We start from the raw sequence: 26,858 nt of genomic DNA on the forward strand, positions 1-26,858 counted from the left end.
CCACTTCCGTATTGAGCGAGTCACTGGTACTTCCTGCTTTAATTTTTAGCTTGTTAGTTAGAATCGGGAGGATAGAATTATGGTCAGGTTTTCTAAATGGAGGGCGAGGTAGAGCATCTCTGTGTGTGGAGTAAAGGTGGTCTAGAGTTTGTCTTCCTCTGGTTGCACATGTAACATGCTGGTAGAAATGAGGTAAAACGGATTTAAGTTTACCTGCATCAGTCGTCGGCCACAAGGAGCGACGCTTTTGGATGAGCATTTTCTTGTTTGGCCTTTTACAGCTCAATGAGTGCGGTCTTAGTGCCAACATCAGTTTGTGGTGAAAAATAATATAGTCGTGGTCGAAAGCTTTTCATAAGGTATTCTACGTCAGGCGAGCAATGCCTCGAGACTTCTTTAATATTAGGCATTGCGCCCCAGCTGTTATTGACAAATAGACACACACCCCCTCCCTCGTCTTACCAGACGTAGCTGTTATTGACAAATACACACACACCCCCTCCCTCGTCTTACCAGACGTAGCTGTTATTGACAAATACACACAGACGTAGCTGCTTTGTCCTGCCGATGCACGGAGAAGCCAGCCAGCTCTATATTATCCGTGTCGTTGTTCAGCCACGTCTCGGTGAAACATAAGATATTACAGTTTTTAATGTCCTGTTGGTAGGATAGTCTTAATCGAAGATCGTCCAGTTTGTTTTCCAATGACTGCACGTTGGCTAATAACAGCTAATAATAATTATACGGAGAGAAGTGGTGGAGCAACAATGGCTCAGCCGTGAAGTGGTAGGCCACCAAGCTCACAGAACGGGACCGCAGAGTGGTGTAGCGTGTAAAAATGGTCTGTCCTCGGTTGCAACACTCACTACCGAGTTCCAAACAGTCTCTGGAAGCAACTTCAGCACAACAAGTACTGTTCTTCAGGAGCTTCACTGAACGGGTTTCCATGGTCGAGCAGCCGCACACGAGCCTAAGATCACCATGCGCAACGCCAAGCGTCGGCTGGAGTGGTGGCAGGCTCGCTGCCATTGGACTCTGGAGCAGTGGACACGGGTTCTCTAGCAGTCCGATGGACAAATCTGGGTTTGGCAGGTGCCAGGAGAACGCTACCTGCCCCAATGCATAGTGCTAACTATAAAGTATGTATAATGGTCTGGGGAGGTTTTTCATGGTTTGGGCCCCTTAGTTCCAGTGAAGGGAAATCTTAACGCTACAGCATACAATGACATTTCTAAATGATTCTGTGATTCCAACTTTGTGGTAACAGTCTGGGGAAGGGGCCCTTTCCTGTTTCAGCATGACAATGCCCATGTGCACAAAGCGAGGTCCATACAGAAATGGTTTGTCGATATCGGTGTGGAAGAACTTGACTGGCGTGCACAGAACCCTGACCTCAACCCCATCGAACACCTTCTGGATGAATTGGAACGCCGACTGCGAGCCATGCCTAACTCATTCTGATTGGCTGGGCCTGGTTCCCAAGTGGTTGGGTCTATGCCCTCCCAGTTCAGTTGGATTAAAGACAAAGCCCCCTTCACTACAGCCTATATTGACAGTACACAATTATCTCTCTTTGCTTTTTTGATTTAATGAACTTTGTCACATGGTGCTGTATTATGTAGTTGTGGTTATCAGGGCCAGATCTACATATGGCATCTGATCCCTGTCTGGCATCGCCCCCTCGGCCCGTCTGATCCCAGCCTGGCATCGCCCCCTCGGCCCGTCTGATCCCAGCCTGGCATCGCCCCCTCGGCCCGTCTGATCCCAGCCTGGCATCGCCCCCTCGGCCCGTCTGATCCCAGCCTGGCATCGCCCCCTCGGCCCGTCTGATCCCAGCCTGGCATCGCCCCCTCGGCCCGTCTGATCCCAGCCTGGCATCGCCCCCTCGGCCCGTCTGATCCCAGCCTGGCATCGCCCCCTCGGCCCGTCTGATCCCAGCCTGGCATCGCCCCCTCGGCCCGTCTGATCCCAGCCTGGCATCGCCCCCTCGGCCCGTCTGATCCCTGTCTGGCATCGCCCCCAAATGACAACTTGTTCTATATCCAGTGCACTACTTTTGACCAGGGCCCTATTCCCTCTATCGTGCACTACTTTTGACCAGGGCCCATAGAGCTCTGTAAAGGGATTAGGGCGCCATTTTGGACGTAGCTTCTCTCTTCCCCGGTGCTGTGTGTGTGTGTGTGGGGCTGTGTGTGTGTGTGGGGCTGTGTGTGTGTGTGGGGCTGTGTGTGTGTGTGGGGCTGTGTGTGTGTGTGTGGGGCTGTGTGTGTGTGTGGGGCTGTGTGTGTGTGTGGGGCTGTGTGTGTGTGTGGGGCTGTGTGTGTGTGTGTGTGGGGCTGTGTGTGTGTGTGTGTGTGGGGCTGTGTGTGTGTGTGTGTGTGGGGCTGTGTGTGTGTGGGGCTGTGTGTGTGTGTGTGTGTGTGTGTGGGGCTGTGTGTGTGGGGTGGGGCGGGGCTGTGTGTGTGGGGGCGGGGCTGTGTGTGTGTGTGGGGCGGGGCTGTGTGTGTGTGGGGCTGTGTGTGTGTGGGGCTGTGTGTGTGTGGGGCTGTGTGTGTGTGTGGGGCTGTGTGTGTGTGTGTGGGGCTGTGTGTGTGGGGCTGTGTGTGGGGCTGTGTGTGTGTGTGTGTGGGGCTGTGTGTGGGGCTGTGTGTGTGTGTGGGGCTGTGTGTGTGTGTGGGGCTGTGTGTGTGTGTGTGTGTGTGTGTGTGTGTGTGTGGGCTGTGTGTGTGTGGGGCTGGGGCAGTGTGTGTGTGTGTGTGTGTGTATAGCTGGGGCAGTGTGTGTGTGTGTATAGCTGGGGCAGTGTGTGTGTGTGTGTATAGCTGGGGCAGTGTGTGTGTGTGTGTGTGTGTGTGTGTGTGTGTGTGTGTGTGTGTGTGTGTGTGTGTGTGGGGCTGTGTGTGTGGGGCGGGGCTGTGTGTGTGTGTGGGGCGGGGCTGTGTGTGTGTGTGTGTGTGTGGGGGCGGGGCTGTGTGTGTGTGGGTGTGTGTGGGGGCGGGGCTGTGTGTGTGGGGCGGGGCTGTGTGTGGGGCGGGGCTGTGTGTGTGGGGCGGGGCTGTGTGTGTGGGGTGTGGGGCTGTGTGTGTGTGGGGCTGTGTGTGTGGGGCTGTGTGGGGTGTGTGTGTGTGTGTGGGGCGTGTGTGTGTGTGTGTGTGTGGGGCTGTGTGTGTGTGTGTGGGGCTGTGTGTGTGTGTAGCTGGGGCAGTGTGTGTGTGTGTGTGTGTGTGTGTGTGTGTGTGTGTGTGTGTGTGTGAGTGTGAGTCCGTGTGAGGCTGCAGCATTCATTGTTATCTCTTCTCCCCCTCCACTCGTCTTCTCTCCTCCCTCTTCTCTACCCTCTCAGTAATCAGGCTTTTGCTCTTGCCTCCATCCGACCACTCTACAGGGGTCTGACGGGGAGTGTTTGTGACGTTTTACTCTGACAGCCAAGCGCAGGATAAAAAGCGCCTGCATGCCATTCCAGCAGCATACAGACTTTTACCCACGTGGCATTGCTGTTTAGTCTTAATGCAGTGTCTCATTCAGCGTATTTAGTGTCACTCTGCTGTGTGGAGGATTAGGACTGAAGATCTTTGGGCCAAACGATCTAAATGTCCCATTCTGTTAATCATAATTCTTGTGGATTGGTCCTCCCTTTTCGGGTGATTTTGTTTCGACTGTTTTAGAAAATTATCTTGCCTGAAACCTGAAGATTTTGGTCCCTAGGTATTGGCTTTACCTCAACTGGGCTAGCAGTTTTTAGCATGCAGGAGACCCGGGTTCAAATCCTAGTCTGTCACAAGGACCCATGAGCATCAACATAGGAAGTTCATAGGAGTATGTCTAATGAAAAGCTGAGTCTATTATTATTATTATTTTGAATTTAAGGCATGTGTCACATATTTTTTTTATTTTTTTTCATCCACAAAATTTCTGTTCTAACATATAGAAAAGGGGTCTTTGGAAAAACATCTACCTGAGTGTTAAGTCAGTTATCAAATTGATAATGGAATTTCCAAATAATCTCTACTGGAATTACTGCAGTTGAATTGGCTACAGGGGGAAATCGTAGTGGTCACAAAACACCAGTCTCAACGTCAACAGTGAAGAGGCGACTCAGGGATGCCGGCCTTCTAGGCAGAGTTGCAAAGAAAAAGCCATCTCTCTGACTGGCTAATAAAAATAACAGATTAAGATGGGCAACAGAACACAGACACTGGACAGAGGAATTCTGCCTTGAGGGCCGGCATCCCAGAGTCGCCTCTTCACTGTTGACGTTGAGACTGGTGTTTTGTGGGTACTATTTAATGAAGCTTCCAGTTGAGGACTTGTGAGTTATCTAAGTGGCTAGGTGTCAGCTATGAATGTGGTTTGCTAACCTGCTAGGTAAGTGGCTAGGTGTCAGCTATGCATGTGGTTTACTAACCTGCTAGTTAATTGGCTAGGTGTCAGCTATGCATGTGGTTTGCTAACCTGCTAGGTAAGTGGCTAGGTGTCAGCTATGCATGTGGTTTGCTAACCTGCTAGCTAAGTGGCTAGGTGTCAGCTATGAATGTGGTTTACTAACCTGCTAGGTGTCAGCTATGCATGTGGTTTGCTAACCTGCTAGCTAAGTGGCTAGGTGTCAGCTATGCATGTGGTTTGCTAACCTGCTAGGTAAGTGGCTAGGTGTCAGCTATGCATGTGGTTTGCTAACCTGCTAGGTTGTGGTTTGCTAACCTGCTAGGTTGTGGTTTGCTAACGTGTTAAGCAGTCACCTAGCTTCATCTGGCTAGTGAGGCTCGACATGGCCAGTGTTGCGAAGCTAGCCACAATAAGGATTAGGCACAATAGTGCCATTTGGGGTTTGCCTTCAAAATAAAAGTACCTATTTGAAAATTATAATCACCTCCCCAGTCAGCCTATTGTGTGTATTGACAATCATAATGCACTGTACAGCTTTACCTAAGGATTGGGGATCAATGAAATGGGGTAACAGTCTACTCAATACCCAATATATTTGTTTCCCAATGTCCTCCTCAGAGTTATCAGACTCCAAAACATCCACACAGTATTGTTTTTCCTCTGGAATAGTGTTCAATACACATGGGTTGACAATAAATGTGGCTCAATTCAGTTGTTTCAGAGTCCCACAATAAGAGCTACGACGCCAATGCTCTCTGGGTGTCACTGAGTAGACTGATACCCCATGTCATTGATCCACAATCCATAGGTAAAGGCTGTACAGTGAAATAAGGATGCCCCCTTATGCAATTCTAAAGTATAATACATCCAGTGTGATTTCAACTGATTTGTCAAATTAACTATTATTATTGTCTTTTGTTGATGATTTTATACAACATTCCAACCTCTTACCAGCATCATAGCATCCATGTACATTTTTATATAGATGAGATTTTAGCATATTAAAAAAATGTTCGTATGAAAATCATAACTGGCACGCGGGTAGAAATGGAGAAGGTTTCCGATCCCCTGGTGAAGCCGGTTAGAATCTGTGAAGGCGAGCAGCGGCCAGGAAGAGGTTTATAATCTCTTCTGGTTAGGCTATATTGATCTCTTGCTCCCTCTTGTGTCAGAATTATTTAATCAATGTCCTTAACCTCATAGTCCGCCCCATCCCGCATGCGGTTGCGTTACTACAGCCTCAAGCTCATTACCATAACCCAACGTTAGCAACGTTAGCGATTTCTAAAAATCGCAAATGAAATTAAATAAATATGCCTGCTCTCAAGCTTATCCTTTTCTTAACAATCCTGTCGTCTCAGATTTTCAAAATATGCTTTAGAACCAGAGAAAATCAATAATTTGTGTAAGAGTGGTGATAGCTAGCTTAGCATTTAGCGTTAGCATTTAGCACGCAACATATTCACAAAAACCAGCAAAGGGATCAAATAAAATAATTTACCTTTGAAGAACTTCAGATGTTTCAATGAGGAGACTCTCAGTTACATAGCAGATGTCCAGTTTTCCCTGAAAGATTCTTGTGTAGGACACAACGTTCCGTTTGTTACTATGCATTTGGCTACCGAAACTAACCGAAAATTCAGTCACCTACACGTCAAACTTTTTCCGAATTAACTCCATAATATCGACTGAAACATGGAAAACGTTGTTTGAATCAATCCTCAAGGTGTTTTGTCATATCTCTTCATTGAAATGCCGTCCCTGGAAGCCTGCATTCTTCTCTGATTCGGATGGAAAAATACTGGTAGCTGACTTTTGCGCACCAATTTCCACGCAGACACCGTGCGGGACACTTGGCAATTGTAGTCTCTTATGGTCAATCTTCCAATGATATGCCTACAAATACGTCACAATGCTGCAGACACCTTGGGGAAACGATAGAAAGTGTCCGTTCATTCCTGTCGCATTCACAGCCATATAAGGCGATCATGGAAAACGTAGCCTCAGAAATCCTGTTCATTTCCTGGGCGCTCAAACATCTTGGTTTTGCCTGAAGCTTTTGTTCAACGGCACTCACAGTGAAAATCTTTGCAGTTCTGGAAACGTCAGAGTGTCTTCTTTCCAAAACTATCAATTCCAAGCATAGTCGAGCATCTTTTCGTGACAAAATATTGCGCTTAAAACGGGCACGTCTTTTTATCCAAAAATGAAATAATGCCCCTAGTGGACTAACAGGTTAAAGCATCAGACAAGCACAGTAGCATATATATATATATTCTCCATTCTTACCATATTCAACTAATATATATTAGTTGAATTTATTAACACAGAGGGTGTCTATATAGGGGGGAGAACAATCGATTCGTCAAAAGAGCAGACTGCTCTCGGGTGACCAAGATTTTTTTTTTGTTCTCGGGGACAGCCCTAGTCTACCTCCATTTCCTGGTGCTCATCCACATCCACTCAGTACTGGTACCCCGTGTGTATATAGCGAGGTTATTGTTCTTCTGTGTTATTTTTCTCTTTGCGTTGTTGGGAAGGGACCGTTAGTAAGCTATTCACTGTTAGTCTAGACATGTTTACGATATGACAAACTTGAATTCATATATTTTTCAATAATTTTGAATTGTAAAGTAATGTCTTTTCTACTCAATATCACAACTGATTTTTACCGATCTGGGAGGTGAAGTTGAATTGAATAATTTAGATGTGTATTTTGGATCAGAATGTACCAGAGGCCCACCACAACTAGAGCTCGTTCCAGAATCTCCTTGGCTGGCTACTTTTTCTATTTGGCTCGCTACTCTGTACGTACAGAAAACACTAGCATTATTGACATCTTTACCGTTGTTGTTGTAGGTCCATGATGAGTGTGCTGGGCCGTAGCTAGTCACGCGGTGGGAGGGAGGACGCCCAGGATGGCGTCCGCACCACCAGCACAATGCACCATGGCCAAACCTGGGACAGACCGAGATGGAGCCGTGGTTGGGAAGAAGGTATGCTTGTGCAGTTCCTTTTAGAACTATTCACACCGCTCGACTTTTCCCACATTTTGTTGTGTTACAGCCTGAATTTAAAATCAATTCAATTGAGAGAGAAAATTCACTGGCCTACCTACACACAATGCCCCATAGTGTCAAAGTGGAATTATGTCTCTCTACATTTTTGACAAATTAATTAAAAATGAATAGCTGAAATGTCTTGAGTCTATTAGTATTCAACCCCTTTGTTATGGCAAGCCTAAGTAAGTTCAGGAGAAAAAAATGTTCTTAACAATAATAATGTTTAACATGATGTTTGAATGACTACCTAATGTCTGTACTCCACACATACAATTATCTGTAAAGTCCCTCAGTCGAACAGTGAATTTCAAACGCAGAATCAACCACAAAGACCAGGGAGGTTTTCCAATGTCTCGCAAAGTGCACAGATTGGTGGATGGGTAAAACATTTTAAAACGCAGATATTTGAATATCCCTTTGAGCATGGTGAAGTTATTAATTACACCTTGGATGGTGGATCAATACACCCAGTTACTACAAAGACACAGACACAGGCATCCTTCCTAACTCAGTTGCTGGAGAGGAAGGAAACACTGCTCATGGATTTCACCATGAGGCCAAAGGTGACTTTAAAATAGTTAGAGTTTAATGGCTGTGTTAGGGAAAAAAATTGAGGATGGAATTACTAACCTATTTGACAGTAGAGTTAAAACTTATTTGTGATACGGTGGGACGGAAGTGTCTCACCTGGCCACCATTCGGTGAAATGGCAGAGCGCAAAAATTCAAATGAAATATAAATACTATCAATATTTCATGAAATCACAAGTGTAAAACATCAAAATAAAGCTTAACTTCTTGTTAATCCCGCCATGGTGTCATATTTCAAAAAGGCTTTACGGCGAAAGCACACCATGTGATTATCTGAGGACAGCACACAAATGCATAAAAAAAACATTTTCAACCAGGGAGTTGAGACACGAAAGTCAGAAATGGCGATATAATAAATGTCGTACCTTTGAAGATCTTCTGTTGGCACTCCAAAAGGTCTGTTACATTACAAATGGTCCTTTTGTTTGATAATGTCCTTCTTTATATCCATAACTCAGTTTAGCTGGCGCGCTTCAGTCAATAATCCACCCGGTTTGCCTCCATCAAAATGCATACAAAATTAATCTCAAACGTTACCAATAAATGTATCCAAACAAGTCAATCAACGTTTATTATCAATCCTTAGCTACCCTAATACGCAAATAAACGATCAAATTTAAGACTGAGAATCGTTATTGTCTTTACCAGAGATGAACAAAAAGAACGCGCCATCTCGGCCATGCGCATGGAAACACTACAGCCAAAATGAGAGCCCTTAGAAAAACGACTTATTCATTTTTCCTGAAACTCTCTAAAGACTGACATCTAGTGGAAGCCCTAGGAACTGCAATCGGGCACGATTTCTCCCTATTATAAAAGTACCAGCCATTGAAATCAGTGGCAGGATGAAAAACCTTTTTTGGGGGGGATGGTTTGTCCTCGGGGTTTCGCCTGCCATTTCAGTTCTTTTATACTTACACACATTATTTTAACAGTTTTAGAAACTTTAATGTTTTTTTTATATCCAAATCTATCAATTACATGCATATCCTATCTTCTGGGCCTGAGTAGCAGGCAGTTTACTTTGGCTATGCTTTTCATCCGGATGTCAAAATACCACCCCCTATCCCAACGAAGTTAAGAAGGAAGCCTGCACAGAATAAAAGTATTGTCCTGCTGAAAGGTGAATTAATCTGACTGACCCAAATTTTCCTCTAGGATTTTGCCTGTGATAAGCCCCATTCTGTTTCTTTTTTTTTTTTATCCTGGAAAAACTCCCCAGTCCTTAACAATTTCTAGCATACCCATAACATGATGCAGCCACCACTGTGCTTGCAAATATGGAGAGTGGTACTGTGTTATGTTCAGGGAAACCCAATACAACACTTTGTATTCAGGACAAACGGTGAATTGGCTTTGCCACATTTTTTTTCAGTGTAACTTTATTGCCTTATTGCAAAGTACTGAGGAGTTTGTCATTATAAAAAATAAACAGAAATGAGCTAAGCACAGGCAAAATCCTAAAGGAAAACCTGGGTCAATCTGAGATAATGAATTCACCTTTCAGTAGGACAATAACCTAAAACAAGGTCAAATCTACACTGGAGTTACATACCAAGAAGATTGAATGTTCCTGAGTGGCCAAGTTAGTTTTGACTGAAATCTACAGCAAGACCTGAAAAATGTTTGTCTAGCTCAACAACCAATTTTGACAGAGATTGAAATAAGTTTAAAAGAACAATGGGCAAATGTTTCACAATCCAGGTGTGGAAAACTATTCGAGCCCAGAAAGATTCACAACTGTAATTGCTGCCAAAGGTGATTCTAACATGTTTACTCAGGGCTGAACATGTACCCCCCCGGCCTCTACCCCCCTCTAGGCACTTCTCCATTTCTGAATGGGTGTAGGTTCTGAATAGGACACATGCAAATAAATTAAAAGTTCACATTACAATGAAAATACAATAAGTCAAAACATTTTTATTGGCTTAATTTGGACTTAACTCCTTACCCACTTGCTCCTACCTGGCACGCAGGCGTCCCATCTAGAGCTCTGGAAATGCAAATGCTCTACGCTAAATGCTAATAGTGTTAGTTAAAACTCAAACGTTCATTAAAATACACATGCAGGGTATTGAATTAAAGCTACACTCGTTGTGAATCCAGGCAACAAGTCAGATTTTTAAAATGCTTTTCGGCGAAAGCATGGGAAGCTATTATCTGATAGCATGTAACACCCCAAAAGACCCGCAGGGGACGTAAACAAAATAATTAGCATAGTCGGCGCTACACAAACCGCACAAATAAAATATAAAACATTCATTACCTTTGACCATCTTCTTTGTTGGCACTCCTAGATGTCCCATAATCACTATTGGGTCTTTTTTTTCGATTAAATCGGTCCATATATAGCCTAGATATCGATCTATGAAGACTGTGATAAATGGAAAAAAAATAGCGTTTCATAACGTAACGTCATTTTTTTTAATTCAAAAAGTCGACGATAAACTTTCAGAAAACACTTCGAAATACTTTTGTAATACAACTTTAGGTATTAGTAAACGTTAATAAGCGATCAAATTAATCACGAGACGTAGTGTTTTCTATAGGGGTCCGTCTTGAAATACTGTCCGTGTATTTCTCAACCAAAATATCCGGTCGGAGACCGGAAGAAATGGGCCGTCTCTTGTTCGTTTGACCAAGAAACAAATCCTAGGCAAATGACAAGACTGTTGACATCGTGTGGAAGCTGTAGGTACTGCAACCTCAGCCATATTTAATGTCTTTCGCCCATAACAATGGGTTGAAGCGGCGGATGGATATATTTTTCCACTTTCAGTGATCAGATTTTCCTGCACTTTCCAATGAAACGCACGTTCTGTTAAAGCCACAGCCGTGATTTAACCAGTTTTATAAACGTCTGAGTGTTTTCTATCCACACATACTAATCGTATGCGTATACTATATTCCTGGCATGAGTAGCAGGGCGCAGAAATGTTGCGCGATTTTTAACAGAATGTTCGAAAAAGTAGAGGGTAGGAGGAAGAGGTTAATTCTTTCTTTTTCCTTTTTTCTCCAGAACAAAGATAAGATTTCCCCGTTCACAAAGACTCTGAAGTTGGACCGGAGTAAGTTGTTGGGGGTTAAGGAAGGAAAACCACCCAAGTCTTCCATGAAACGCAAACTGTCCTTCACCATGAGCCCCCCTCGCAACGAGGAGAGACACTCCGACACAGGTAACGACCCACGAGCTACTCACCTGGCTGCTAAGCAACTGTCTGTGAGAAGACGATGGGGTATCTTTATTATCTTCCATAAATATCCTCTTGTCTTCATGAATAGTGTATATATAATTAAGCATTAAGGCCAGAGGGGTGTGGTATATGGCCAATATACCACAGCTAGGGGCTGTTCTTATGCATGACGCAACGCGGCTACAGCCCTTAGTTGTGGTATATTGGCCATATACCACATTCCCATACAGGTTATCCTATATGCATGTTATCCTATATGCATGTTATCCTATGTACAGGTAGTATATACAGGTTATCCTATGTACAGGTTATACTACACTGCATTTGGGAAAGTATTCAGACCCCTTGACTTTTCCACATTTTGTTACGTTACATCCTTATTCTAAAATGAATGAAATACTTTTGTTCACTCATCAATCTAAACACAATACCCCTTAATGACATCACAATACCCCTTAATGACATCACAATACCCCTTAATGACATCACAATACCCCTTAATGACATCACAATACCCCTTGGTGACAAACATATCACATTTGCATAAGTATTCAGACTCTTTACTCAGTACTTTGTTGAAGCACCTTTGGCAGCGATTACAGCCTCCAGTCTTCTTGGGTATGACGCTACAAGGTTGGTACACCTGTATTTGGGGAGTTTCTCACCGTGCTCCTCTGCAGATCCTCTCAAGCTCTGTCTTGTTGGAGAGATGTTAAATTCGGCGCCGGTGTTCCTAAAAAAAAAATATTTTTTTTTAAAAATCCGACACTGATCAAATCTCAGGTGTACTGAGCGCAAACTTGAACATTTTGAAAAAATCTGCTCAACTTCCAACGCAGTGAACACTGTTGGTATGAAGTGGCCAAGTAGACTACCCTGGCTATTTGATCATAATGTTGACCTACCAGAGTGGCCTACCATTTTAAAAACAATGGAGAACATGCATCCCATAATATGTTAACATGGAAATGGCTGTTCTATCATTAATATACAAGGTGCGGGTGTTCAATATAGGCCTACATTCCGTGAGACTTTTGAAGAAGAAAAAACACGCCGGGCTTCACATTAACCTGTTTGTCCACTTGTCCTTCAGACAAGGAGGTGACTGAATGTGTTTGATGCAGGAAACCACTTTCTAAAATACAGTATTGTTCCTGTTATTACAGGGAATCAGACCAATTATGCTACTTTCTGCCTATTGGCTACTTGGCTTATTCTAATTATGCTACTTTGCTTGTTCAAAATATGCTGCTTTCTGCCTATTGGCTACTTGGCTTATTCTAATTATGCTACTTTCTGCCTATTGGCTACTTGGCTTATTCTAATTATGCTACTTGGCTTATTCAAAATATGCTACTTTCTGCCTATTGGTTACTTGGCTTATTCAAATTATGCTACTTTCTGCCTATTGGTTACTTGGTTTATTCAAGCCTGTCTCAAAATACAACCCTGCTCCTTTTTAAGACAAACAAAAAAATACTCTACCTGTCTTTTCAAAGCTGTCGAGACATGCACATGTGTTTTTTTAGGAAACAATTATTCTCGCTGACTACAAATGAATAGTATCCTAACTAGCAAAGGATATGAACAAGATGTGCACGCTTGACTACGTGCATCTCTTGCTTTGATCTCAAAACAAGCTACATTTTAAAGTCTCCCATTTTGCCATTTCAAGTGCATAGGCTATAGTCAACGGTACACATGTCAGAGGCCTGTACGTCTGTGAGCCAAAACGCAGCGAGACAATGTTTAAAAAAATTTTTTTTTTAAATCACAATCAAGTCTACATGAAAATGGCAAAAAAAGCAACACATTTGAAGGTTTTTTAAATTTATTTTTTTACGGTCAAAGTCCAGACCTAATTCCAATTGAGATGCTGTGGCAGGACTTGAAACGAGCAGTTGATGCTTTAAAACCCACACATGTCGCTGAGTTAAAGCAGTTCTGCATGGAAGAGTGGGCCAAAATTCCTCCACAACGACTTAAGAGACTGATCAACAACTACAGGAAGTGGTTGGTTGGAGTCCTTGCAGCTAAAGGTGGACTGATCAACTACAGGAAGTGGTTGGTTGGAGTCATTGCAGCTAAAGGTGGACTGATCAACTACAGGAAGTGGTTGGTTGGAGTCCTTGCAGCTAAAGGTGGACTGATCAACAACAGGAAGTGGTTGGTTGGAGTCCTAGCAGCTAAAGGTGGACTGATCAACTACAGGAGGTGGTTGGTTGGAGTCCTGGCAGCTAAAGGTGGCACAACCAGTTACTGAATGTAAAGGGGGCAATAACGTTTTCACACCGGGGGAATTGGGTGGTGCATCACTTTGTTTAAGGAATAAGTATGTCATTGTTGTGTTATTTGTTCACTCAGGTTCCCTTTATCGAATATTAAGTTTTGGTTGAAAATCTGATAACATTCTGTGTCAAAAAGATGCAAAAGTAGAGAACTAGAAATACCTTTTCACGGGACTGAAGGAGCGACGGAATTTTTTTTTGTGTGTGTTTTTTTGTTGAGTTTGGACATTTTACAAGCGAATTTGAACGAGAGACATTGTGCAAATGAACACTTTTTTTTTGACTGATGTTTGTCTGAAGGAAGAACCGTAATGGAGAGGGGAGGGGAGGGGAGGGGGGGAGGGGAGGGGATGCAAGGAAATCAAAATGGTTGCAGCTATACAAACAACTCATCCAATGGGCTTTTGACTTCTCAAACCTGGCAGAAAGCGAACACCAGTATGACCCCTCACCCCTGCATCACCTTCGTTAATTCAGCCACTTTAGGGAGAAGAACTGTGTGATGCTTGCCTTGGTTTATTTTTTTGTTGTGGTCAGCAAATGCACATGTACATGCAGACTAGTGAAAGCAAAATAGACAGTCTTCAAGACGTGTCACTTGCCTGTTTCGGGCCAGCCACCTTCGACCAAATAGTTTATTTAAGTAGTCCAGAGTGCATAAGAGACGAGAGGTGAATACCACGCCATTAGGACCCTGCGGCCGTTAGTGCTGAGTACCACGCCATTAGGACCCTGCGGTCGTTAGTGCTGAGTACCACGCCATTAGGACCCTGCGGCCGTTAGTGCTGAGTACCAGGTCATTAGGACCCGGTGGTCGTTAGTGCTGAGTACCAGGCCATTAGGACCCGGTGGTCGTTAGTGCTGAGTACCAGGCCATTAGGACCCTGCGGTCGTTAGTGCTGAGTACCAGGCCATTAGGACCCTGCGGTCGTTAGTGCTGAGTACCAGGTCATTAGGACCCTGCGGTCGTTAGTGCTGAGTACCAGGTCATTAGGACCCTGCGGTCGTTAGTGCTGAGTACCAGGACATTAGGACCCTGCGGTCGTTAGTGCTGAGTACCAGGTCATTAGGACCCTGCGGTCGTTAGTGCTGAGTACCAGGTCATTAGGACCCTGCGGTCGTTAGTGCTGAGTACCAGGTCATTAGGACCCTGCGGTCGTTAGTGCTGAGTACCAGGTCATTAGGACCCTGCGGTCGTTAGTGCTGAGTACCAGGTCATTAGGACCCTGCGGTCGTTAGTGCTGAGTACCAGGACATTAGGACCCTGCGGTCGTTAGTGCTGAGTACCAGGACATTAGGACCCTGCGGTCGTTAGTGCTGAGTACCAGGTCATTAGGACCCTGCGGTCGTTAGTGCTGAGTACCAGGTCATTAGGACCCTGCGGTCGTTAGTGCTGAGTACCAGGACATTAGGACCCTGCGGTCGTTAGTGCTGAGTACCAGGTCATTAGGACCCTGCGGTCGTTAGTGCTGAGTACCAGGTCATTAGGACCCTGCGGTCGTTAGTGCTGAGTACCAGGACATTAGGACCCTGCGGTCGTTAGTGCTGAGTACCAGGACATTAGGACCCTGCGGTCGTTAGTGCTGAGTACCAGGTCATTAGGACCCTGCGGTCGTTAGTGCTGAGTACCAGGTCATTAGGACCCTGCGGTCGTTAGTGCTGAGTACCAGGTCATTAGGACCCTGCGGTCGTTAGTGCTGAGTACCAGGTCATTAGGACCCTGCGGTCGTTAGTGCTGAGTACCAGGACATTAGGACCCGGTGGTCGTTAGTGCTGAGTACCAGGCCATTAGGACCCGGTGGTCGTTAGTGCTGAGTACCAGGTCATTAGGACCCTGCGGTCGTTAGTGCTGAGTACCAGGTCATTAGGACCCTGCGGTCGTTAGTGCTGAGTACCAGGACATTAGGACCCGGTGGTCGTTAGTGCTGAGTACCAGGTCATTAGGACCCTGCGGTCGTTAGTGCTGAGTACCAGGCCATTAGGACCCGGTGGTCGTTAGTGCTGAGTACCAGGCCATTAGGACCCGGTGGTCGTTAGTGCTGAGTACCAGGTCATTAGGACCCTGCGGTCGTTAGTGCTGAGTACCAGGTCATTAGGACCCTGCGGTCGTTAGTGCTGAGTACCAGGACATTAGGACCCTGCGGTCGTTAGTGCTGAGTACCAGGACATTAGGACCCGGTGGTCGTTAGTGCTGAGTACCAGGCCATTAGAACCCGGTCTGATAGCATACAGTATCTAGTCTGATAACATACAGTATCTAGTCTGATAACATACAGTATCTAGTCTGATAACACACAGTATCTAGTCTGATAACATACAGCATCTAGTCTGATAGCATACAGTATCTAGTCTGATAGCATACAGCATCTAGTCTGATAACATACAGTATCTAGTCTGATAACATACAGCATCTAGTCTGATAGCATACAGTATCTAGTCTGATAACATACAGCATCTAGTCTGATAACATACAGCATCTAGTCTGATAGCATACAGCATCTAGTCTGATAACATACAGCATCTAGTCTGATAACATACAGCATCTAGTCTGATAACATACAGCATCTAGTCTGATAACATACAGCATCTAGTCTGATAGCATACAGCATCTAGTCTGATAACATACAGCATCTAGTCTGATAACATACAGCATCTAGTCTGATAACATACAGCATCTAGTCTGATAACATACAGCATCTAGTCTGATAACATACAGCATCTAGTCTGATAGCATACAGCATCTAGTCTGATAGCATACAGCATCTAGTCTGATGGCATACAGCATCTAGTCTGATAACATACAGCATCTAGTCTGATAGCATACAGTATCTAGTCTGATAGCATACAGTATCTAGTCTGATAGCATACAGCATCTAGTCTGATGGCATACAGTATCTAGTCTGATAACATACAGTATCTAGTCTGATAACAGTCTATAGCCAGATAACATACAGTATCTAGTCTGATAGCATACAGTATCTAGTCTGATAACATACAGTATCTAGTCTGATAGCATACAGCATCTAGTCTGATAGCATACAGCATCTAGTCTGATAGCATACAGCATCTAGTCTGATAGCATACAGCATCTAGTCTGATAGCATACAGTATCTAGTCTGATAACATACAGTATCTAGTCTGATAGCATACAGTATCTAGTCTGATAACATACAGCATCTAGTCTGATAGCATACAGTATCTAGTCTGATAACATACAGTATCTAGTCTGATAGCATACAGCATCTAGTCTGATAGCATACAGTATCTAGTCTGATAACATACAGTATCTAGTCTGATAACATACAGTATCTAGTCTGATAGCATACAGCATCTAGTCTGATAGCATACAGCATCTAGTCTGATAGCATACAGCATCTAGTCTGATAGCATACAGCATCTAGTCTGATAACATACAGCATCTAGTCTGATAGCATACAGCATCTAGTCTGATAGCATACAGCATCTAGTCTGATAGCATACAGCATCTAGTCTGATAGCATACAGTATCTAGTCTGATAACATACAGCATCTAGTCTGATAGCATACAGCATCTAGTCTGATAGCATACAGTATCTAGTCTGATAACATACAGCATCTAGTCTGATAGCATACAGCATCTAGTCTGATAGCATACAGCATCTAGTCTGATAGCATACAGCATCTAGTCTGATAGCATACAGCATCTAGTCTGATAGCATACAGCATCTAGTCTGATAGCATACAGCATCTAGTCTGATAGCATACAGCATCTAGTCTGATAGCATACAGTATCTAGTCTGATAACATACAGCATCTAGTCTGATAACATACAGCATCTAGTCTGATAACATACAGTATCTAGTCTGATAACATACAGCATCTAGTCTGATAGCATACAGTATCTAGTCTGATAGCATACAGTATCTAGTCTGATAACATACAGCATCTAGTCTGATAACATACAGTATCTAGTCTGATAACATACAGTATCTAGTCTGATAACATACAGTATCTAGTCTGATAACATACAGCATCTAGTCTGATAACATACAGCATCTAGTCTGATAACATACAGCATCTAGTCTGATAGCATACAGCATCTAGTCTGATAGCATACAGTATCTAGTCTGATAGCATACAGTATCTAGTCTGATAGCATACAGTATCTAGTCTGATAGCATACAGCATCTAGTCTGATAACATACAGCATCTAGTCTGATAACATACAGTATCTAGTCTGATAACATACAGCATCTAGTCTGATAACATACAGCATCTAGTCTGATAACATACAGCATCTAGTCTGATAACATACAGCATCTAGTCTGATAGCATACAGCATCTAGTCTGATAACATACAGTATCTAGTCTGATAACATACAGCATCTAGTCTGATAACATACAGCATCTAGTCTGATAACATACAGCATCTAGTCTGATAACATACAGCATCTAGTCTGATAACATACAGCATCTAGTCTGATAGCATACAGCATCTAGTCTGATAGCATACAGCATCTAGTCTGATAGCATACAGTATCTAGTCTGATAACATACAGCATCTAGTCTGATAACATACAGCATCTAGTCTGATAGCATACAGCATCTAGTCTGATAGCATACAGCATCTAGTCTGATAACATACAGTATCTAGTCTGATAACATACAGCATCTAGTCTGATAACATACAGTATCTAGTCTGATAACATACAGTATCTAGTCTGATAACATACAGCATCTAGTCTGATAGCATACAGCATCTAGTCTGATAGCATACAGCATCTAGTCTGATAACATACAGCATCTAGTCTGATAGCATACAGCATCTAGTCTGATAGCATAGCAGCATCTAGTCTGATAACATACAGCATCTAGTCTGATAACATACAGCATCTAGTCTGATAACATACAGCATCTAGTCTGATAACATACAGTATCTAGTCTGATAACATACAGCATCTAGTCTGATAACATACAGCATCTAGTCTGATAGCATACAGCATCTAGTCTGATAGCATACAGTATCTAGTCTGATAGCATACAGTATCTAGTCTGATAACATACAGTATCTAGTCTGATAGCATACAGCATCTAGTCTGATAGCATACAGTATCTAGTCTGATAACATACAGTATCTAGTCTGATAACATACAGCATCTAGTCTGATAGCATACAGCATCTAGTCTGATAGCATACAGCATCTAGTCTGATAGCATACAGCATCTAGTCTGATAGCATACAGCATCTAGTCTGATAGCATACAGCATCTAGTCTGATAACATACAGCATCTAGTCTGATAGCATACAGCATCTAGTCTGATAGCATACAGCATCTAGTCTGATAACATACAGCATCTAGTCTGATAACATACAGCATCTAGTCTGATAGCATACAGCATCTAGTCTGATAGCATACAGCATCTAGTCTGATAGCATACAGCATCTAGTCTGATAACATACAGCATCTAGTCTGATAACATACAGTATCTAGTCTGATAACATACAGCATCTAGTCTGATAGCATACAGCATCTAGTCTGATAGCATACAGCATCTAGTCTGATAGCATACAGCATCTAGTCTGATAGCATACAGCATCTAGTCTGATAGCATACAGCATCTAGTCTGATAGCATACAGCATCTAGTCTGATAACATACAGCATCTAGTCTGATAGCATACAGCATCTAGTCTGATAGCATACAGCATCTAGTCTGATAGCATACAGCATCTAGTCTGATAGCATACAGCATCTAGTCTGATAACATACAGCATCTAGTCTGATAACATACAGCATCTAGTCTGATAACATACAGCATCTAGTCTGATAACATACAGCATCTAGTCTGATAGCATACAGCATCTAGTCTGATAGCATACAGCATCTAGTCTGATAGCATACAGCATCTAGTCTGATAGCATACAGCATCTAGTCTGATAGCATACAGCATCTAGTCTGATAGCATACAGCATCTAGTCTGATAACATACAGCATCTAGTCTGATAGCATACAGCATCTAGTCTGATAACATACAGCATCTAGTCTGATAGCATACAGCATCTAGTCTGATAACATACAGCATCTAGTCTGATAGCATACAGCATCTAGTCTGATAGCATACAGCATCTAGTCTGATAGCATACAGCATCTAGTCTGATAACATACAGCATCTAGTCTGATAACATACAGCATCTAGTCTGATAACATACAGCATCTAGTCTGATAGCATACATCTAGTCTGATAACATACAGTATCTAGTCTGATAACATACAGCATCTAGTCTGATAACATACAGCATCTAGTCTGATAACATACAGTATCTAGTCTGATGGCATACAGCATCTAGTCTGATAGCATACAGTATCTAGTCTGATAACATACAGTATCTAGTCTGATAGCATACAGCATCTAGTCTGATAACATACAGTATCTAGTCTGATAACATACAGTATCTAGTCTGATAGCATACAGCATCTAGTCTGATAGCATACAGCATCTAGTCTGATAACATACAGCATCTAGTCTGATAACATACAGTATCTAGTCTGATAACATACAGCATCTAGTCTGATAGCATACAGCATCTAGTCTGATAACATACAGCATCTAGTCTGATAACATACAGTATCTAGTCTGATAACATACAGCATCTAGTCTGATAACATACAGTATCTAGTCTGATAACATACAGCATCTAGTCTGATAACATACAGCATCTAGTCTGATAACATACAGTATCTAGTCTGATAACATACAGTAGACAACTCATATTCTGTTCTTCTGAAAAACATTTTCTTCGTATCGTGTTTCTTTAGACCTGACTAAATAAATGGATTTATTGTGATGGTGTGTACTTTATAAAACATATGTTTATGATCCAAAGGCGCACATCAGCGTGGACAATGACCATTTGCCAACATGGCCGCTGCAGCCCTTCATCACTGATCGTCTTGTGTTTTGTGTGAAGGAGTGTTTTTGCGAGAAAGTTTGGCGTGCCTTAATGCTGTGCTTTCTGTCTGCTTTCCTCTCCTCTACTCTCTCCTCTACTTTCCTCTCCTCTACTCTCTCCTCTACTTTCCTCTCCTCTACTCTCTCCTCTACTTTCCTCTCCTCTACTCTCTCCTCTACTTTCCCCCTCTACTCTCTCCTCTACTTTCCCCCTCTACTCTCTCCTCTACTTTCCCCCTCTACTCTCTCCTCTACTTTCCCCCTCTACTCTCTCCTCTACTTTCCCCCTCTACTCTCTCCTCTACTTTCCCCCTCTACTCTCTCCTCTACTTTCCCCCTCTACTCTCTCCTCTACTTTCCCCCTCTACTCTCTCCCCCTCTACTTTCCTCCTCTACTCTCTCCTCTACTTTCCTCCTCTACTCTCTCCTCTACTTTCCCCCTCTACTCTCTCCTCTACTTTCCCCCTCTACTCTACTCTCTCCTCTACTTTCCCTCTCCTCTACTCTCCCTCCTCCCTCCCCTCTACTCTCCCTCCTTCCTCCCCTCTACTCTCCCTCCTTCCTCCCCTCTACTCTCCCCTTCCTCCCCTCTACTCTCCCCCTCCTCCCTCTACTCTCCCCCTCCTCCCTCTACTCTCCCCCTCCTCCCTCTACTCTCCCCCTCCTCCCTCTACTCTCCCCTCCTCCCCTACTCTCCCCTCCCTACTCTCCCCCTCCTCCCTCTACTCTCCCCCTCCTCCCTCTACTCTCCCCCTCCTCCCTCTACTCTCCCCCTCATCCCTCTATTCTCCCCCTCCTCCCTCTATTCTCCCCCTCCTCCCTCTACTCTCCCTCCCTCTCCTCTCCCTCTCCTCTCCTCTCCCTCTCCTCTCCCCCTCCTCCCTCTCCTCTCCCTCTACTCTCCCCCTCCTCCCTCTACTCTCCCCCTCCCTCTCCCTCTCCCCCTCTCCTCTCCCCCTCCTCCCTCTCCTCTCCCCCTCCTCCCTCTACTCTCCCCCTACTCTCCCTCTCCTCTACTCTCCCTCTACTCTCCCTCTCCCTCTCCTCTCCTCTACTCTCCCTCCTTCCTCCTTCCTCCCTCCCGTGTCTCTGCTCTGCCCAGTAGATGAGTCAGACCCAGGCCAGTCCACTGAGTCCTGGGGAGAGTCTGAGGGGAGGTTAGTGACTCCCTGCAGGATGTACTCAGCAGGTAACTGTACTGCAGCTTCGGCCTGGGTCCTCTAGACGTGTGTATGTAGGTGTCTTGTCTCGACGTAGTGACTTCAGCAGCTTGTAGGCCACACTATCTGCTATGCTGTAAACACACATGCTGTGCTGTAAACACATGTGGTGTGGGTCTTGTCCGGGATCACATCAAGTTGTATCATGCCAGGTCTAACCCTGCTACACTGTAAACACACATGAGCATGTGACCTGTCCTCCCTGCCTGCTCTCTCTGGCTTCCTCCTCCCTGTCTGCCTGCTCTCTCTGGCTTCCTCCTCCCTGCCTGCTCTCTCTGGCTTCCTCCTCCCTGTCTGCCTGCTCTCTCTGGCTTCCTCCTCCCTGTCTGGCTTCCTGCTCTCTCTGGCTTCCTCCTCCCTGTCTGGCTTCCTGCTCTCTCTGGCTTCCTCCTCCCTGCCTGCCTGCTCTCTCTGGCTTCATCCTCCCTGTCTGCCTGCTCTCTCTGGCTTCCTCCTCCCTGTCTGCCTGCTCTCTCTGGCTTCCTCCTCCCTGTCTGGCTTCCTGCTCTCTCTGGCTTCCTCCTCCCTGTCTGGCTTCCTGCTCTCTCTGGCTTCCTTCTCCCTGCCTGTCTGCTCTCTCTGGCTTCCTTCTCCCTGCCTGTCTGCTCTCTCTGGCTTCCTTCTCCCTGCCTGTCTGCTCTCTCTGGCTTCCTTCTCCCTGCCTGTCTGCTCTCTCTGGCTTCCTTCTCCCTGCCTGTCTGCTCTCTCTGGCTTCCTTCTCCCTGCCTGTCTGCTCTCTCTGGCTTCCTTCTCCCTGCCTGTCTGCTCTCTCTGGCTTCCTTCTCCCTGCCTGTCTGCTCTCTCTGGCTTCCTCCTCCCTGTCTGTCTGCCTGCTCTCTCTGGCTTCCTTTTCCCTGCCTGTCTGCTCTCTCTGGCTTCCTTTTCCCTGCCTGTCTGCTCTCTCTGGCTTCCTTTTCCCTGCCTGTCTGCTCTCTCTGGCTTCCTCCTCCCTGTCTGCCTGCTCTCTCTGGCTTCCTCCTCACTGTCTGCCTGCTCTCTCTGGCTTCCTCCTCACTGTCTGTCTGCCTGCTCTCTCTGGCTTCCTCCTCACTGTCTGTCTGCCTGCTCTCTCTGGCTTCCTCCTCACTGTCTGTCTGCCTGCTCTCTCTGGCTTCCTCCTCACTGTCTGTCTGCCTGCTCTCTCTGGCTTCCTCCTCACTGTCTGTCTGCCTGCTCTCTCTGGCTTCCTCCTCACTGTCTGTCTGCCTGCTCTCTCTGGCTTCCTCCTCACTGTCTGTCTGCCTGCTCTCTCTGGCTTCCTCCTCACTGTCTGTCTGCCTGCTCTCTCTGGCTTCCTCCTCACTGTCTGCCTGCCTGCTCTCTCTGGCTTCCTCTTCCCTGTCTGTCTGTCTGCTCTCTCTGGCTTCCTCTTCCCTGTCTGCCTGCTCCCTCTGGCTTCCTCCTCCCTGTCTGCTCTCTCTGGCTTGCTAGCAAGCTCACGTCATACAGGTCTGTATGTTGTTGACTTGATCCTATTATTAGTGATACGGTACCAACTTTGCCGACTACAAAGAATGTTTTTCTTTGTTCCCCCCCTCTCTACTTGCTAACAGTTTGTGCGTGATGGAGAAATGGTGTGAATGATGAGGTTGTGGGGGGGGGGGACCACTGGGTCACCTGTCCCCCTATATAGTGCGCTACATTTGGCCGGGCTCCATAGTGCTCAGGTGCACCATATAGAGAATAGGGTGCAATTTGGGATTCACACCTTGTTGGTTTGGAGGGATGTGTATTCGTCTCTAAGTCTAACCCTGTCCTAACTCTGTAGATAAAGATGGCCCGGATAAGAAGTCTAACCCTGTCCTAACTCTGTAGATAAAGATGGCCCGGATAAGAAGTCTAACCCTGTCCTAACTCTGTAGATAAAGATGGCCCGGATAAGAAGTCTAACCCTGTCCTAACTCTGTAGATAAAGATGGCCCGGATAAGAAGTCTAACCCTGTCCTAACTCTGTAGATAAAAGATGGCCCGGATAAGAAGTCTAACCCTGTCCTAACTCTGTAGATAAAGATGGCCCGGATAAGAAGTCTAACCCTGTCCTAACTCTGTAGATAAAGATGGCCCGGATAAGAAGTCTAACCCTGTCCTAACTCTGTAGATAAAGATGGCCCGGATAAGAAGTCTAACCCTGTCCTAACTCTGTAGATAAAGATGGCCCGGATAAGAAGTCTAACCCTGTCCTAACTCTGTAGATAAAGATGGCCCGGATAAGAAGTCTAACCCTGTCCTAACTCTGTAGATAAAGATGGCCCGGATAAGAAGTCTAACCCTGTCCTAACTCTGTAGATAAAGATGGCCCGGATAAGAAGTCTAACCCTGTCCTAACTCTGTAGATAAAGATGGCCCGGATAAGAAGTCTAACCCTGTCCTAACTCTGTAGATAAAGATGGCCCGGATAAGAAGTCTAACCCTGTCCTAACTCTGTAGATAAAGATGGCCCGGATAAGAAGTCTAACCCTGTCCTAACTCTGTAGATAAAGATGGCCCGGATAAGAAGTCTAACCCTGTCCTAACTCTGTAGATAAAGATGGCCCGGATAAGAAGTCTAACCCTGTCCTAACTCTGTAGATAAAGATGGCCCGGATAAGAAGTCTAACCCTGTCCTAACTCTGTAGATAAAGATGGCCCGGATAAGAAGTCTAACCCTGTCCTAACTCTGTAGATAAAGATGGCCCGGATAAGAAGTCTAACCCTGTCCTAACTCTGTAGATAAAGATGGCCCGGATAAGAAGTCTAACCCTGTCCTAACTCTGTAGATAAAGATGGCCCGGATAAGAAGAAAGTCAAGAAGGAGTCTGGGGGGAGTAAGAAGGCCCAGGTTAATCTCCTGTTTGGTTACCCGCTGTCGGAACGCAAGCAGATGGCCCTCCTGATGCAGATGACCGCCAGGGACAACAGCCCAGGTTAGGCAGAACACATTCATGCCCTGTCTCCTCCTTCACTCTCTCTCTCTCCTACCCTCTCTCTCTCCTACCCTCTCTCTCTCCTACCCTCTCTCTCTTACCCCCTCTCTCTCTCTTACCCCCTCTCTCTCTCTTACCCACTCTCTCTCTCTTACCCCCTCTCTCTCTCTTACCCCCTCTCTCTCTCCTACCCTCTCTCTCTCTTACCCCCTCTCTCTTACCCCTCTCTCTCTTACCCCCCTCTCTCTCTTACCCCCTCTCTCTCTTACCCCCCTCTCTCTCTCTTACCCCTCTCTCTCTCTTACCCCTCTCTCTCTCTTACCCCCTCTCTCTCTCTTACCCCCTCTCTCTCTCTTACTCTTACCCCCTCTCTCTCTCTTACCCCCTCTCTCTCTCTTACTCTTACCCTCTCTCTTACCCCCTCTCTCTCTCTTACCCCCTCTCTCTTTCTTACCCCCTCTCTCTTTCTTACCCCCCTCTCTTTCTTACCCCCCTCTCTCTTTCTTACCCCCTCTCTCTCTCTTACCCCCTCTCTCTCTCTTACTCTTACCCTCTCTCTCTCTCCTACCCTCTCTCTCTTACCCCTCTCTCTCTTACCCCCTCTCTCTCTCTTACCCCCTCTCTCTCTCTCTCTTACCCCTCTCTCTCTCTTACTCTTACCCTCTCTCTTACCCTCTCTCTTACCCCCTCTCTCTCTCTTACCCCCTCTCTCTTTCTTCCCCCCTCTCTCTTTCTTACCCCCTCTCTCTTTCTTACCCCCCCTCTCTCTTTCTTACCCCCTCTCTCTTTCTTACCCCTCTCTCTCTCTTACCCCCTCTCTCTCTCTTACCCCCTCTCTCTTTCTTACCCCCTCTCTCTTTCTTACCCCCCTCTCTCTTTCTTACCCCCTCTCTCTTTCTTACCCCCCTCTCTCTTTCTTACCCCCTCTCTCTTTCTTACCCCCTCTCTCTTTCTTACCCCCTCTCTCTTTCTTACCCCCTCTCTCTTTCTTACCCTCTCTCTCTCTACTCCTCTCTCACCCTCTCTCACCCTCTCTCTCTCTCTCTCTCTCTCTCTCTCTCTCTCTCTCTCTCTCTCTCTCTCTCTCTCTCTCTCTCTCTCTCTCTCTCTCTCTCTCTCTCTCTCTCTCTCTCTCTCTCTCTCTCTCTCTCTCTCTCTCTCTCTCTCTCTCTCTCTCTCTCTCTCTCTCTCTCTCTCTCTCTCCTTCTCTCTCTCTCTCTCTCTCTCTCTCTCCTTCCTCTCTCCTTCTCTCTCTCTTCTCTCTCCTACCCCTCTCTCTCTCTCTCTCCTACCCTCTCTCTCTCTCTCCTACCCTCTCTCTTTCTCTTACCCACTCTCTTTCTCTTACCCACTCTCTCTCACCCACTCTCTTTCTCTTACCCACTCTCTCTCTCTCCTACCCTCTCTCTCTCTCTCTCTCTCTCTCTCTCCTACCCTCGTATCAACCTATAGGGATGTGGTAAGGACAATAGTTATAAGGATGAGTCGTAATGCTAAACAACAGCCTTAAAGATAATGGACCTCCCCAGTGTCAGTTTGTTTTGGTCGAGTGTTAGGTCATCTCTAGTCTTTTGACTCTTTCTCTCTCACATCCCCTCAGACTCGACCCCCAGCCACCCGTCCCAGGCCCCCACGGTGCAGAAGAAGCTCCCCAGCAGCACGGCCTCCAGAGCTAGGGACAAGGTGAACAAGAGGAACGAGCGTGGCGAGACGCCGCTACACATGGCCGCCATACGAGGGGATGCCAAGCATGTCAAGGAGCTTATCAGCCTCAGAGCTGACGTCAACATTAAAGACTTTGCCGGTAAAAGAACACCTAGTGGTTAGAGTGTAGAGGCGGCAGGGTAGCCTAGTGGTTAGAGTGTAGAGGCGGCAGGGTAGCCTAGTGGTTAGAGTGTAGAGGCGGCAGGGTAGCCTAGTGGTTAGAGTGTAGAGGCGGCAGGGTAGCCTAGTGGTTAGAGTGTAGAGGCGGCAGGGTAGCCTAGTGGTTAGAGTGTAGAGGCGGCAGGGTAGCCTAGTGGTTAGAGTGTAGAGGCGGCAGGGTAGCCTAGTGGTTAGAGTGTAGAGGCGGCAGGGTAGCCTAGTGGTTAGAGTGTAGAGGCGGCAGGGTAGCCTAGTGGTTAGAGTGTAGAGGCGGCAGGGTAGCCTAGTGGTTAGAGTGTAGAGGCGGCAGGGTAGCCTAGTGGTTAGAGTGTAGAGGCGGCAGGGTAGCCTAGTGGTTAGAGTGTAGAGGCGGCAGGGTAGCCTAGTGGTTAGAGTGTAGAGGCGGCAGGGTAGCCTAGTGGTTAGAG

At 45.7% G+C, this 26,858-nt stretch overlaps 1 protein-coding gene across 6 annotated transcripts in view; it reads left to right on the top strand.

Annotated features, from left to right (window-relative positions):
• The window catches only part of LOC118377200 (ankyrin repeat domain-containing protein 12-like), a 69,666-nt gene that overhangs the window by 27,918 nt on the left and 14,890 nt on the right, over nucleotides 1–26,858 (top strand). For 4 of the 6 annotated variants that reach the window (XM_052462959.1, XM_052462933.1, XM_052462960.1 and 1 more), the window contains exons 2-6: nucleotides 7,243–7,379; nucleotides 11,055–11,211; nucleotides 21,547–21,633; nucleotides 24,421–24,567; nucleotides 26,168–26,371. In XM_052462959.1, the coding sequence (XP_052318919.1) occupies nucleotides 7,302–7,379; nucleotides 11,055–11,211; nucleotides 21,547–21,633; nucleotides 24,421–24,567; nucleotides 26,168–26,371 (673 nt within the window). In that variant the 5' untranslated portion in view covers nucleotides 7,243–7,301. The remainder of the gene's footprint in view (nucleotides 1–7,242; nucleotides 7,380–11,054; nucleotides 11,212–21,546; nucleotides 21,634–24,420; nucleotides 24,568–26,167; nucleotides 26,372–26,858) is intronic. The other 2 variants (XM_052462965.1, XM_052462966.1) reach the window with 2 other exon arrangements.

The sequence above is a fragment of the Oncorhynchus keta genome, chromosome 15, assembly GCF_023373465.1.
Source record: "Oncorhynchus keta strain PuntledgeMale-10-30-2019 chromosome 15, Oket_V2, whole genome shotgun sequence".
NCBI classification, from domain to species: domain Eukaryota; kingdom Metazoa; phylum Chordata; class Actinopteri; order Salmoniformes; family Salmonidae; genus Oncorhynchus; species Oncorhynchus keta.